The following is a 13,657-nucleotide window of genomic DNA, read 5'->3' as shown; positions in this document are numbered from 1 at the left end:
AATTAAGACAGTTTTAGTGTAAGATCCCACGAGCAGACTGCCATGTCTGCATTCAGACACTACCTCCTTTCATGAGAAGTATACGAGGAGATGGACTTCTCTCAATGCCCTCAATTACTGCAGCCAATTTTGGCTTTCTTTGCTGACCACTTCCCATGGTCTTTCTCTCTTAAGAACTTACTCTGATTTCTCTTTTAACATCACTGTTTTCTAGACCTTACTTATGGATATCAAATTATGTTTCTACACAGGAAGAATTCACATCTATTTTAGGTTCCTTAGCAGACACCACAACTAAGTTCAGATCACCTAGGACTTATCTCTCCTTCAGCAAGAACAAGCTACAGCTCACATATTTTTAGAAGCTGTCATAAAGGAAGTCTTCTAACACTAATCACAAACTCTGTGTTCTACAGAAACCCACAACTAAAAAATATTGGTTTCTGTGGTCAGGATTGTGTCAACTATACTGCTGAACAATCAAAGCTTTTTCATTATATTAATGGATGAAGTATCTAAACCCTCTTTTCTTCACTCTTAAATTAGCAATATTGGAAAAAGCATCTTTTCAATTGTGATTATCCCGTGAAGTCCAGTATGTGGTAATAGTATAACCACTGCAGTAAACTGAAGAAAGAGACAGTAGCCAGAATTTCCAAAATAAATCTATTAATCTAAAAGGATGAGAAGCTGCAAAAAAAGTAAACTGGAAAGTCACACAAAAATACAATGAGGTTTTCCTCCTCCAAAAAAAATTGCCAAATATTAAAATCAAGTGTAACTTCCAGATCCATGCCTTCACCAAGCTGCAAGCCTTATTTTCCTAGGCAATAATTTAAACCTGAAAACCAGAAATGAACACTTTTATGTGTAAATAAGAAAAAATAATGCTTTCTCATTAACATCCCATAAAATTAACAAATGGACTTGTGTAAAAAATTCTAAACAAAGCAAAGAATCATACGATTCAAACATATATCCCAATTTGCCTAGGACTGCATTTCTGAAATGAATACATAGAGTTATCTGGGTTTTATCCTCTAACTAGTAGCAATCTCTGAAGCCAGAACTACAATCTACTGCAATATACTAATAGATATCACACTCTTGTAAATCCCAGGGTCTGTATCGCTATGCAGACCAGCATTTTAAGAACCTTCTCCTCCTTGAATTCAACACAGAGGGGATGGACCAGGACATCCCTGCATTTACAGAATATCCATTGATAAAAACAATTCCCTCTGAGGTACATGCAAATAGTTAAGAAATAATAAACAAAATAACAAATAAGTAAACAAGGAACAACCACTGCTGGTAACTGTAAGTATATTTATCACCTGCCTTTACTCAGAATGGTTTGGTACAGTTAAGATCTAGGAGTCTCAGGACAGGTATACTGAGATTTAAGAATTTACTTAAATACTTACTGTGTATTACTGGGCAACATCCAAAATACCTAATAAAGAGGTCTGCGTCTAGAGCAGCACTGGAAATAATTAGTTTTAAATTAGCTTGGCTTTGCAACACATCTCTCAGTTTTGTTAGCAAGAAGTCACTGAACCTATCCCTCTCATGTACTTCATCCTGTATGAAAGAAAAAAAAAAAGAACATCTGAACATCATGGATCCGAGATCATAACTTTTCACAAATATGATTTTTTTTAATTAAAACATGTAATTTGGTGGTGCATTGCAGAGGTTTTAAAATGTTTAAGTTTAACTTAAGAAAGATATTTTCAAAAATTTAAAAGTAAAAAAAAAATACTTCAAAAAGTTTTATAATGGTATCAGAGTAGACTGCACTGTAATGAACAACCCATCACAGACCTTAATTTCAGAGATCAAAAAGAGCATCTGAAACTTCTCTAATTCTTGCACTTGAATCTCAGTTTCAAGATAAAGCCACAAAGTGCAAATCCTAAAATCTTATTTCAATACAATTACCCTTCACAACTGATAAGAATTTTAAAAAATTTATGATACCACATAATGATAAAAAGATCGTTTTCTTAGATCCAACAAATCATTCACAAAGCTTATCATTAAGGCACATGTCTGGTTAATCATCTTTGCCGATCTTCTGTTTAGTTTTATATTCTGAATCTATGAATCAAGAACAAAATTTGCAGGCAGAAGTCAAGAATGCGCAAACCATTCTTCTGCTTTTTTCCTCCTTGGTGAACAGACAGCCATCTAAACTTACCATGTTTTTTTTCTTTTTCAGCAGTGGAGAGCTTGAGTAAACATTCGGGTTCCACTGACTTATCAAACTCCACAACAGGAAGTTCACATAATCATACATGAACATAAATAATTTGCTAGAAATTAGACTACATTTTATGTTGAAAACATTGGGCAAACAAAGGGACTGCAAACTTGGTACTGCAAAATCAAGTACATGATAGCAGAAATTCTGACACACTTGTATTGAACCTTCCTAAGGCTTTTCTGCTGACAGAGGAAATTCAGAAAAATTTTGACCTCTACCCCCCATAATCACATCACAATTCCAAAATTAACTGTTGACAAAAACCTAATATAAGATGCTTTTACAAGAAAAAAATAAAACAACAAACCCCAGAAAAATATGCATATTACAATAAAATAATCAATAACTCTTTAAAGTTAATTCAGATTCTAACTTAACAAAAACACCTTAAATGTCCATCAAATTAATACAGAAAACTAGGGCCTCATCTTCCAATTAAGAAACAATACATCCTGCTCCACCTCACCCGAAATAAAAGACCCTTACCACAATGACATGTGTCACGGTTGATAGGGCGCTGTCTCCTGCCATCAACGCACGGAGCAGTATGCCATTAGAGCAAAAGGTTACCAGCGTCTTTGGAGAAACCCTAGTAACAGTGAACAAAGATGCTTCTGCTTTTTTCACCATTTAAATGCTGCTAGCTTTCCACTATTTACTGAAAATTAAAGATTGAAAGGCTCCTCACCAGAAGTGGAATCACAGTTCTGTCACCAAAGAGTTCATGCATACTATTTGTTTATAAATTATGCCTATTCCCTAAGAGCTCCTAAGGATTCTTAGTGCTAATGCTCAAAAGCTTTAGACAAGTGATTAATAAACAAGGAGAGATTCATTTTTTCTAAATTAATAAGCAAGTGAAACAGAATCTGGAGAGCCTCACCATGTTGTTTGAATTAATTTACTGGAAAATTCATTGTGGACTGTCTTGAAGAAACAGGTTACAATTCGTCCAAATACCCTCAGATATAGTCTTTGTCTACATGTGGTAGGTTGACCTTGGCTGAATGCCAGGCACCCACTCAGGCTATCCCTCTCCTTTTCAGCTGGACAGGGGAGAAGGAATTCAACAAAAAATTCAAGGGTCAACATAAGATCACTCACCAGTTACCACCATGGGCAAAACAGACTTGACTTGCACAACTTGGTTTAGTGTATTACCAATTAAATCCAAGTAGGATAATGAGAAATATAATCAAATGTTACAGAAGTTCCCCTCACCCTGCCCTTCTTCCCAGGTTTAACTTCCATTTTTCTCTAATTCCTACCCCTCAGTACACCAGGGGACATAGAATGGAGGCTGTGGTCAATTCACATCTTGTCTCTGCTGCTCCTTCCTCCTCACAGGGGGGATTTCTCACACTCTTCACAGATTGCTCCAGTGCAGGTCCCTCCCATGTGGTGCAGTCCTTCAGGAACAGACTGCTCCAGCATGGGACCGCCATGGGTTAACAAGTCCCATCAGCAAAACTGCTCCAGTGAAAACTCCACTCTCTGTGGGGCCACATGTCCTGTCAGGAGCCTGCTCCAGCACAGGCTTCCCACAGGGTCACAACCTCCTTTGGACAACCACCTGCTCTAGTATTAGGGTCCTCCACAGGCTGCAGGCGGACTGCTCCACTGTGGACTTCCAGGGGCTGCAGGGGAACATCCTCTCACACTACAGTCTTCATCACAGGCTGCACAGTAATCTCTGCTGTGGCACCTGGAGCACCTTGTGCCACTCCTCTGGCACTGACCTTGGTGTCTGCAGAACTATTCCTCTCAAATATTCGCAGTCCTCTCTTCCTACTGCTGCGCAGATTTTCTTCTCAAATACGCTGCTCTAGAGTCATGCCCACTGTTGTCGGTGGGCTCAGCCTCGGCTAGAGGTGGGCTTCTCTTACAGCCAACTGCCACAGGCTTTATCAGACACGTGGGAAACTTCTTCTCACAAAAAACAACCCCTCACTACCAAAACTTTGCCATACAAACACAATACACTATACTTTACTGAATCTCAAAGATAAGCTGAACCCTTTCCAATGCTTTGATTTTTCAAGAATCTAAAATTCTTTAAAAGTACCAACTACCCCCTGTGCTAGTTGTGCAAGTACAAACAGCAATTACTTCCTCCAACACTGACACGGTATGTACTGAAAACTTCCACAAAAAACTGTAGAGTGCTAAACAAAGGAACACACATACATATGTCTCTATTTCAAGTATGTAATTCTTTTTTCACTTCAAAAATACTCTTACATGTTGAATTCAGGGAACACATACCAGACAGAAGTGCTTCACTTTTTTAGTTTCTTCTCTCTTTTTCATCAGCCTTCTAGAAATCACCCCTGCTGTCTAATAGACACTAAAACATAAAAAACCAGATTTCTGTGTCACTGCAAACACTTCCATCCAACACTTTTTGCCAAGACGGAAACAGTGCCATCTGTCCCTTCTGCTCTTTCTCAAGTGAACTCTTTGGTCTTCTGCACTGCTTCCAGTAATTCTTCCAGCTGACCTATACTTTGTTTTCTTCATACAGCATAATTCTTCCACGCAATAATCATCCCCCTTACTTGCAATTAATCTTCACTTGCTCTTCTAATCTTCTAATGCTCTTCTTCTAGCTTTGTGGCCTTCGGTATGCATAACAAAATTCCTCAACTTGGCTTTGCTGTTCAAGTGCATTCATTTTCATTAGAAATGTATTATCTTCATCCATATAACCAACATAACCAGCCGTACCTTTTGCCATCTTCCTATCACTTGTATCCCAGCTGCTGCCCGTTCCTGAAAATCCCATGATTTACACAATTCAAAGATTTTAGAAACCCTGCTCTGCTTTAGGAGCAAATTCCTCAGGTCATCTAGAATTTCTGCTTTTGCTTTAAACATAAAAGATGAAACAGAGTAAATTTAACCCAAAGTAGATTGTTAAAGCTCATCATTGTTCACTTCCCAATTTTGTTGCTTTCACTCTTCTCTGCCCTATAAACTCTCCCCACATAGCTTTTGTCACAGCATGCTGGTCTTCCTAGCTATTTTCAAATCTTGCAGAACTTTTGGATTTATCAATGCTAAAAGTAGAGAGGACAAGGATATCCACACATATACTCCCTAGAAGAAATCAAGAGAAAGCACTTGCGGTTCAGTTCTCACTCACTGCATGAAACTGTGTAATACAGGAGAAAAAACATCCTTTTCAACTCTTAAACATTCATTACCCAAAATAACACATCCTACTTATCCTACACAGTGATATTTTACTGGGCTGCAAACCAAATACACTGCAGTTTAAACAACCAAGACACAAAACACTAATACCAGATCAACTGACTTTAAAAAATGTCATCAGTACCTGCTTTCTAATCGGATCTGATAACCAACTGTCTGGCCAATCTTTTCTCCTCTTTCTGCTGCCACTCTTTCAGCCACAGCAAGTGCTGCCAAACGTCTTGGCTGAGTGCAAACTATACGGCAGGGAGTTCCATTTTTGTGACAGTCATCAAGAATAAACTGAGGGATCTGTAAAGAAGTGGTTTAAATGTACTTTTTAGTTTGATAGACTCATAACTTTTTTATCACAATGAAGCAATTTAACTACACCTCAGTATCATACATCTTGCAAAATTATTCACAATAGGATTATCATTGCAAACGTACCTGAAGTGGCAAAAAAGACCACAAAAGTCAATTTTGTCTATTAAGTTTCATCTCTTTCAAACAAAACACAACAACAACAACAAAGACAAGAAAACTCAATCAACCAAACAAACGTTGAAGTTCTCTCCCCCACTTCAGGGAAATCGATGCAAAAAAACCCCTTGTAGACAATCTTTCACTGTAACACAGTAATACTCCAGATACTAGGAACTAGCTTTAGAAGGAAAAGGGCATACAAAACTGTAGCTACTTTCCCTTCCATATTCTATGATTATTTTAAAGAATAGCTGATATCCATCAGAAAATTGTGCAGAATAATTTATGCTTTAAATATGTATCTACTGGTTTAGTACTGCAAAAGCAAAAAAGTTAACCAGAACACTAGACTTTGAACCACACAGGAAAACAAAATCCTTAGAACTAGACTAAAAAATTCCTTATTATAAAAATATTACAGATTTGGCATCAGTTTGGTATAAATACTGTCATATTTTTTATTTCACTAAAACGTACTTGAGTAGTTTTTCCTGATCCAGTCTCTCCTACAATCAAAACAACTTTATGGTCCTTTATTATTTTAACAATTTCTTCCTGTTTTTCAAAAACTGGTAGTGATTGCCTGAAAGAATCAAACTCTGATTCCCCTCTTTTCACAGGAACCTGGGGGATACCATCACTAAGTCGTCCACTTGTCTTCACTTCTTTGTTTTCTGTGAAAAGAAGTCAATAAATTATAAAGGAAGGTCACTAAAACACTGGTTAAAATTGTACTTAAAAATGAGCATTTCTGATTTTATTAGCATCCCTGTTGATAAAGTGAGAAACCCATAAGATATTTAAAAGTGGTTTTCATGGTAACACATCCTGTTATGGTGCTTGAAATAAATATAGCTCAAATTATTTTTTACTTACACAGAAATTTTAAACTAAATTATCACAGTATGAAACTGAATTATCACAGTACATTGCTCAAGTTAAAAAAAGGCATGGAAAGCTTAAAGAGAAATAGAAACTAAATCAGAGAAAAAAAGCCTTGGCCTTTGTATCTGTTTACACATTCCCATCTCAAGATTTCTGCCTACAGAAATCCACCGGAGGGTTAAACATTTAAGTTATTCCAAACTGACAAGTGTGTTTTCCAACAAAAAGACAACTTTACTGATTAACATGCCTTCTTTCACATCCTTACTTGTCTTTTAAGACTTCCTTTCAGTCAGTCTTACATAACCTAATAGTCTAGTTCATAAGATTTGTCTTAACAAGTACTAATTGAAACACGATGTATTGAGAGCCCAGGAGCCACACAGCAGTGTGATGTATCAGAAAGCAATACATAAGTAGGTAAAAAACCTGCAGTCTTCTGAGGAGGCTACTTCAACATCAGTATCTTAAATGCTACTCTACAATTCCTCAATAATTATTTTCCAGAAGAATGAGAAGCTCACGGTCAATGCAATTATATAGGCATAATGTAATTATTTAATGCAATTAACAGATTCATGTGTTAAATTCCAAACACTGTTTCACCAAGACAGACACAGACTAACAGATTAAAAGAGCCGAAGACCATTCTGGAGATGTAAAGAAAGATAAATTTTACACTATTCATTAATTTATACCCTATATCCTTAAGAAATTGCTTTTTGGTACTTTTATTATAGTTTCCCTCTGTTCATTAAACAATCCTATTAAAAAAATAAAAGAACTGAGAAAGAAAACTAGCAAAGTAAGCACTTAAAGAACGAGCAGAATTAATCAGAAATATCCCTTTAAACAAGGCATACTGCTATGTTCTCTGTTCACTACACCCAGCTTTGTACACAGAAACACACCATAACCTTTACAAACATAACTTTAAGGCAACAACCACGTTAAAAGCATTATTTTAAAAACCTATCTTTTATCAGAAGTTTGTCTTCCAGAGGACTTAATATATTCAAGAAATCAAAAAGTTTACATAATAGCCTGAGTTTACTTAATAGCTCTTACAGACCGAATCTATTTTAGATGACAAAACAAAATATGAACTCCTTATTTTATTTTCTCTTAAGGGTATTCTTACACAGAGTGATGTCTCTTTAATCTTACCCCATGGAACTTGCAGGAATCCACATTTCACAAATGTATTTAAAAAAAAAAATCTGGCTGACATTGTCTCAAAGAAATCAAAATTAACTTGATACAGGGGAGACACTGCATGAGCATGTTATGACACAGGTTTTAAAAGATCCTATATTAACAATTACAAGACAAGAAAATTGTAAGGTTTGTTTAGAAAGAAGAGTTTCAGTTAGGACAGAAGAAGAGACAGAAAATAGAGGGGCTTGTTTTGAGGTTGGGTTGTGGGCTGTTTTTTCAAGTACTATAGGTTGACAAGTCCATGTCCATATTGACAAGACACACTGAACATACCAGATTCAACAGCATATGCATTTCCTTGTTCTGTCTTTGGCAGAAGTTCTGTTCGTTCTTTATTTGTGACTGGAAAATTTTGAATTAAAGTACAAACAGCGTGTTTTGCACCAGGAGTTAAGGCACAAGTCATTACTGCACGTTTTAGTTCTGATCCATCCTTTTTTCTTACGGTTAGGTATCGATTTGCTCCTTTTCTAGGAGAACGGAAAAAAGGCATTTCAGGAATAAGCAAACTAGTTACCTCCTTGACTAACTCCTTCAATGTGACTTTCAGCTTATTTTCAAATACAATGTCATAACAAGAATCCTCCAAATAATGTCCTAAGTAGCATAATGCAACATTCACAATAGTCATCATCAAAAGCAGCCTCTATTCATGTGAGGTAGTGCAGAACAGACACTGCAGACATCAGACGACTATGCCTCAGTTATCATTGAGTTTGTCTCCCAAAATACAGCCAATTCTACCAATTATTTTATCAATCAATACTGAGAGTTATGACACCAAACTGACTTTTAGACTAACTTGAAAGATTTAGAATTTAAAAATTAACAAATAACCAGAATAGACAAAAAAACTCCCTGCTAGTGGCATTCCAAGCCTTAACAAAATCCAGATAAATGTATCAGATCTCAGGATGTTCATTATTAAAGATTTATTATGTAGAAATGGAGCCAAAACACTTAATCATAACACTGATCTACTTCTCAGACTGAACTCTTGACACTAAAATGCAAAGAATTGACATAAATGTATTTGAAACCGAACTAACTTGTGCCTGGGCTACAACTGACACATGAACACTTTTAAAACAACTTCTCAGGGTAAGAACAGAAGGTCACACTAAGAGCCCAGTGACCTGTCCCTGGAAAGGCTGGAAGACTGGTGTAGGTATGCAGGTGCTGGCAAGGGCAGCCTCTGTGAGGAGAGGCACAGCCACCTCCAGCAGCCCCTGGTAAAAACTACTCTGTTCTCTTTACATTCTCATTTCAAGTACTTACATACACTGCTGAGACCCCCCTGAGCCTTGTCTTCTGCAGGCTGTAAAGTCCTAGCACTCTGGCCCTTTCTGCACAGAGGAGATGCTCCATCCCCTTCACCAGGTTGTTGGTCCTTCACTGAACTCTCACCAGTCTACGTGTCTGTCCTCCTGGTGATCCCAGCCCTGGACAGACGCAACACTCTTGGTGTAGTCTAATCGCTGCTGAGTAGAGGTGAACTATGACCTCCCTCTGCCTGCTAGCAACACTTGAACCCTCTACTATGCTTCCCAACAGAAGCACTCTTTTGAACATGCTATTTTAAGCTGCACCTGTCAACACAGGAGATTTTCTGCAAAACCTTTGAAAACATTAGTGCAGGGAAAGAAAAACAGGAAGGATCGTTATGAGAAGTCTTTCTTATGCACATGAAGTCCTCAAAACTGCATTACAACCTAGTACATCATGCGTTTTTTTATTCAGACATCAAGCAAAGCACAGAGACAATTATTTTTATATTTACTTTTTAAAGTCTCTTCCCTAGTACCATTCCCCACAACACTGCAGGACAAGTTAAAAACACAGAGCGTTTTAACACTGATAACGAAATCCCATAAACTCGCACCAGAAAAAGAAAACAATACATAAAAATAAGAGTCAAAATTACCCTTTACTCTTCGATATCAGTCCAAGAGAATGACAGAGACGGTGAACAAATGCTCTTTCGGTTCTAGTGAAAGAAGACGGAAACTCCATTTCTGGAAAGAGAATTAAATAAATAAAAACCCGAGCACAAAAACTCAACAGGTAATATCCCTGACGTAAGACCTCGGCGCCGCGAGTCTATCAATCGCCAAACCCACCAGGCTTCCCGTGCACAGCGGGACCGGTGGCAGCGCTGTCCCCGGGCACCCGTGCGGAACTCGGCCGCCCCGGGGCAGCGCGGCCGCTCGAGATGCTCCTGCCGGGAGAGCCCGCGGGCCCGGCTGCCCACCCGCCCCGCTCCGCCCGGCTCCCCCACGCACCCGTGTCCTCGCCATAGCGGAACCGCTCCAGAGCGAGGTTCACCGCGATCTCCACCTCCTCGTCCACACGAATATCCCTCAGACCTTTGCCGCCTCGGCCGCGGCCCGGCGCGGCGGGAGCGCCCGAGCCCGCCGTGCCCGCCGTGCCCGCGCCGTGCTGCCGCGGTGGGACATTCCTGGGCCGCCACATGGCTCCGGCACAGAGCGGGGGCTCCGCCGCACGCCGGGACCGCGGGCACTGCCCCCAACGCAGCAGCGGGGCCGGGAGGGCAAGGCGCCGTGACGTGCGCCCAGCGCCGGGCGGCGGCGGGCGGAGAGCGCAGCGGCGCGGCGGCGGCGGGAGGCGGAGCCGCGCTGCGCACGGAAGGAAGCGCCCGGCGGTGTTTGTGCCCGGCGGAGCCGCCCTGCGCACGGAAGGAAGCGCCCGGCGGTGTTTGTGCCCGGCGGAGCCGCCCTGCACACGGAAGGAAGCGCCTGGCGGCGTTTGTGCCCGGCAGAGCCTTACGGAGCGTGTCGTGGGGTCGGTGTTGCGCAGTAGTGCCACAGTGGCTGTGACTGAAGAAGCAGTGCTGATACCTTTTAGGTATCATGCGATTTCACTGAATGAAGTTCAGAGTAGGTGGTAATATCGCAGTCCTCAGCCGTGTTTGTTTTGAATGCTTTACGGAGTCATCAAGATTTTCCTTCTCTTTTTCTCTCTTTTCCGTCTTTATTTCTCTCCTTTCTTGTTATGTCTTGGCAAAGTATGGCTAACATATTCTATCCCTTGGTCTGTGCCAAAGTCTTCGGTGACGACTGGCAGGTTGGTAGTTGTAGAAGTTGAGAGCTTGTTAGCCAACACTTCTGCAGTTATATAGAAGTACTGGAAGGTCTAGTTGCTGGATTTTAGGTGACTGTATAGTAAAAGGATAAAAGTCCCTGACATGTGGACTGGCATCTTTGTTCAACCAACAAAGCCAATGACCCAACCAAATGGGTCATTATATGGTCAGACAGGGAAGTTATCTCAACAGTTTGGCAATCCAAATGGGGCCCTAGGCCACCACCTTCACAGCCTCCCTTATTCAAACATCCAGCTGCTGTGGAGTTCATGGGGAACTGCCTGAGTTCACCTGAGATCTTTGAAGCAGGGACGATACAAAAGATGAATGCTAAAATTCCCCAACTATATTCAACATAAACTACAAGGCTCTCCAATTATTTTCAATAAATTTCTCTAATTATTTCAGACTTTTCCTTCCTGCAGCATTATGTACATAGTTGGTGAAATTAGGTTAGTGCGTAGAGCATGGGTGCACAGCCCGATCAGCAGAAGGTACACGTAAAGGGGTTTCTAGGGCCTCTCCCAAGTTGCACAGGGGACTGAGGTCACCTGTAAAGTGTGCAGGGGAGACTGAAATCTCTTCTAAGGCATGTGGGAGCTGCGGTCCCCTGTAAATCATGCCGCGGGTTTGGAGTCCCTAGTAAGGCATGCAGGGGCAGGGGTTCCTCAGAAGGCCTGCAGGGGGGTTGAGGTTGAGGGTCAGTTGTTGAACTGGGGTCAGTCAGTCCTAAACAACAGGCAGTAGCTCTTCAGAACAGGTTTGTGATCTCTGCTGCTCTTCACCAGCCGGAGTGGGGAGATGAACTCAGATGCCCAAATCCAGAGTGGCACTGATGTGTGTTGCAAGGCACCCTGTGTGCTGATGTAACCCATCCCAGAGAAGCCATCAGTAGCTCCAGGGAGAATTCTGACAGTGCCCAGTGAGTTCTCAACAGCCTGTGGCCATCCAGGGGAAGGGAAAGTCCATGTCACACTGTACCCATATCCACAGCAGGTCTCCAAGGTGAACTGCCCATATCCCAGCATTGCTCTGTGAACATTGATGGATGATTTGAGGGATTAACTAAACCTGGTATAGCAAGAAAAGATACGTAGGAGAGTTGTTTAAGCATTTTAAAAGATTAAGTAGGAAACTATTTAAAAACCTGTGCTATATCATGTGAAAGCAGCAGTGCTTTAGTGTGTGATGATTCCTTGAACACATTTCAAGAGTTTATTTTGCAACTAACAAATAGTCAATTGGTGCATAGATGGACCACATCTCTGGAAAGCACTCACACTGAAGGAGTTTTTCATTCTAGATTGCTATGTGCACACCGCCTCTTCAAAGAGGGGAACCCACAAAGATCTGATGTAGAGGTACACTCATCTTCAAACCATGTTTGTGACTATTTGATTGTTGTGGTGTAAATTTGAAATACTGTGCCAAAAGGAGGTTCTTCAGAAGTTATGCTGAAGTGCTGCTTTATTTTTTGTATTTGCACAACTAGTAATTGTAATAATGGTGGTGATTCTGCGTATATGTCAAAACAGTAGTTAAAACCCACATTTTTCTACATGTACATTTATTTTAAGTGTGAGGGTGGTAAACATGCAAATAATATTTGAAGACTTCCTTCAGCATATGGAGAACTGTTGCAGTTGTCTTGTAAAATTTGCTATTCATAAACAAAGGGCATTCTCAGTAGCCTGGTTTACCAGTGCAGTTACAGGAACAGGAAATCTTTTTAGTATTCAAAATAATGTTATATCTATTAACTTGGGGAATTACGTTTCATTTTCTTACAGGAGGATAATATGCAAAGAGTACTGCCTGAGAAAGAAACTGTCTCTGTTGCCTAGTGTTTTGTATGGCCCCTTTGATGAAAAACAAAAGGAGAAGCTGCTGTTTAAAAAAAAAAAGGTGAATGAGGAAGTGTTTTTACCTTTAGGAGATATGTTAGGCCCCTTGAATCTGCAGAGACTTCAGCACTTACTGCACTGCAATTAAGATACAAAATTACTGGAATCAGCTCTTGTTGTACAGTTCATGAAAATAACTTTTCCTAAGAAAATTGTGATAAGAAAGAATGGTTGTAATACTAGATTGTGTTGCCCTAGCAGAAAGGGAACAGACTGCATCTCCATCCATGTTTCAGCTGTGTCAAAAGGAAATTTAAGTATTTTGACTGTATTTTGGGGAAGGGGCAATAAGTGATAACAAAGAGAGGCCATAATTAAGCTCCCACATCTGATCACAAAAAGCAAGCTTGAGGTTTTCTCAGAGCTGTGGCATCTGACATCCACAGATTCCTAGGTTAGGGCAGTTGACTAAGTCTTTGATTGAGACAACTGAGAACTTCAAGAATAGCTAGTGGAGAGGTAATGCAGAAATTAGGACCTCACAAGAGATCAGTTGCAACTACATACAGTTGCAGCAGGAGCACCAGCTTGTTTTAACTCCGTGGCAGCAGCAGGAGGAACGTAAAGTTCTAACGCCACAACAGACACATAGATATC

At 40.3% G+C, this 13,657-nt stretch overlaps 1 protein-coding gene across 1 annotated transcript in view; it reads right to left on the bottom strand.

The window, feature by feature from the left end:
* Nucleotides 1–10,525, bottom strand: part of LOC115915311 (3'-5' RNA helicase YTHDC2-like) — a 29,261-nt gene extending 18,736 nt beyond the window's left edge. The window contains exons 1-7 of the mRNA XM_030968650.1: nucleotides 10,336–10,525; nucleotides 9,978–10,068; nucleotides 8,327–8,523; nucleotides 6,428–6,624; nucleotides 5,610–5,776; nucleotides 2,756–2,858; nucleotides 1,428–1,584 (exon numbers count right to left, since the gene is read on the bottom strand). Of these exons, the coding sequence (XP_030824510.1) occupies nucleotides 1,428–1,584; nucleotides 2,756–2,858; nucleotides 5,610–5,776; nucleotides 6,428–6,624; nucleotides 8,327–8,523; nucleotides 9,978–10,068; nucleotides 10,336–10,525 (1,102 nt within the window). The remainder of the gene's footprint in view (nucleotides 1–1,427; nucleotides 1,585–2,755; nucleotides 2,859–5,609; nucleotides 5,777–6,427; nucleotides 6,625–8,326; nucleotides 8,524–9,977; nucleotides 10,069–10,335) is intronic.
* Between the last annotated feature and the right edge of the window lie 3,132 nt (nucleotides 10,526–13,657).

This window comes from Camarhynchus parvulus, chromosome Z, assembly GCF_901933205.1.
Source record: "Camarhynchus parvulus chromosome Z, STF_HiC, whole genome shotgun sequence".
Classification (NCBI taxonomy): domain Eukaryota; kingdom Metazoa; phylum Chordata; class Aves; order Passeriformes; family Thraupidae; genus Camarhynchus; species Camarhynchus parvulus.
The sequence above is the reverse complement of the archived record's forward strand: the minus strand, read 5'-3'. Positions and strand labels throughout refer to the sequence as shown.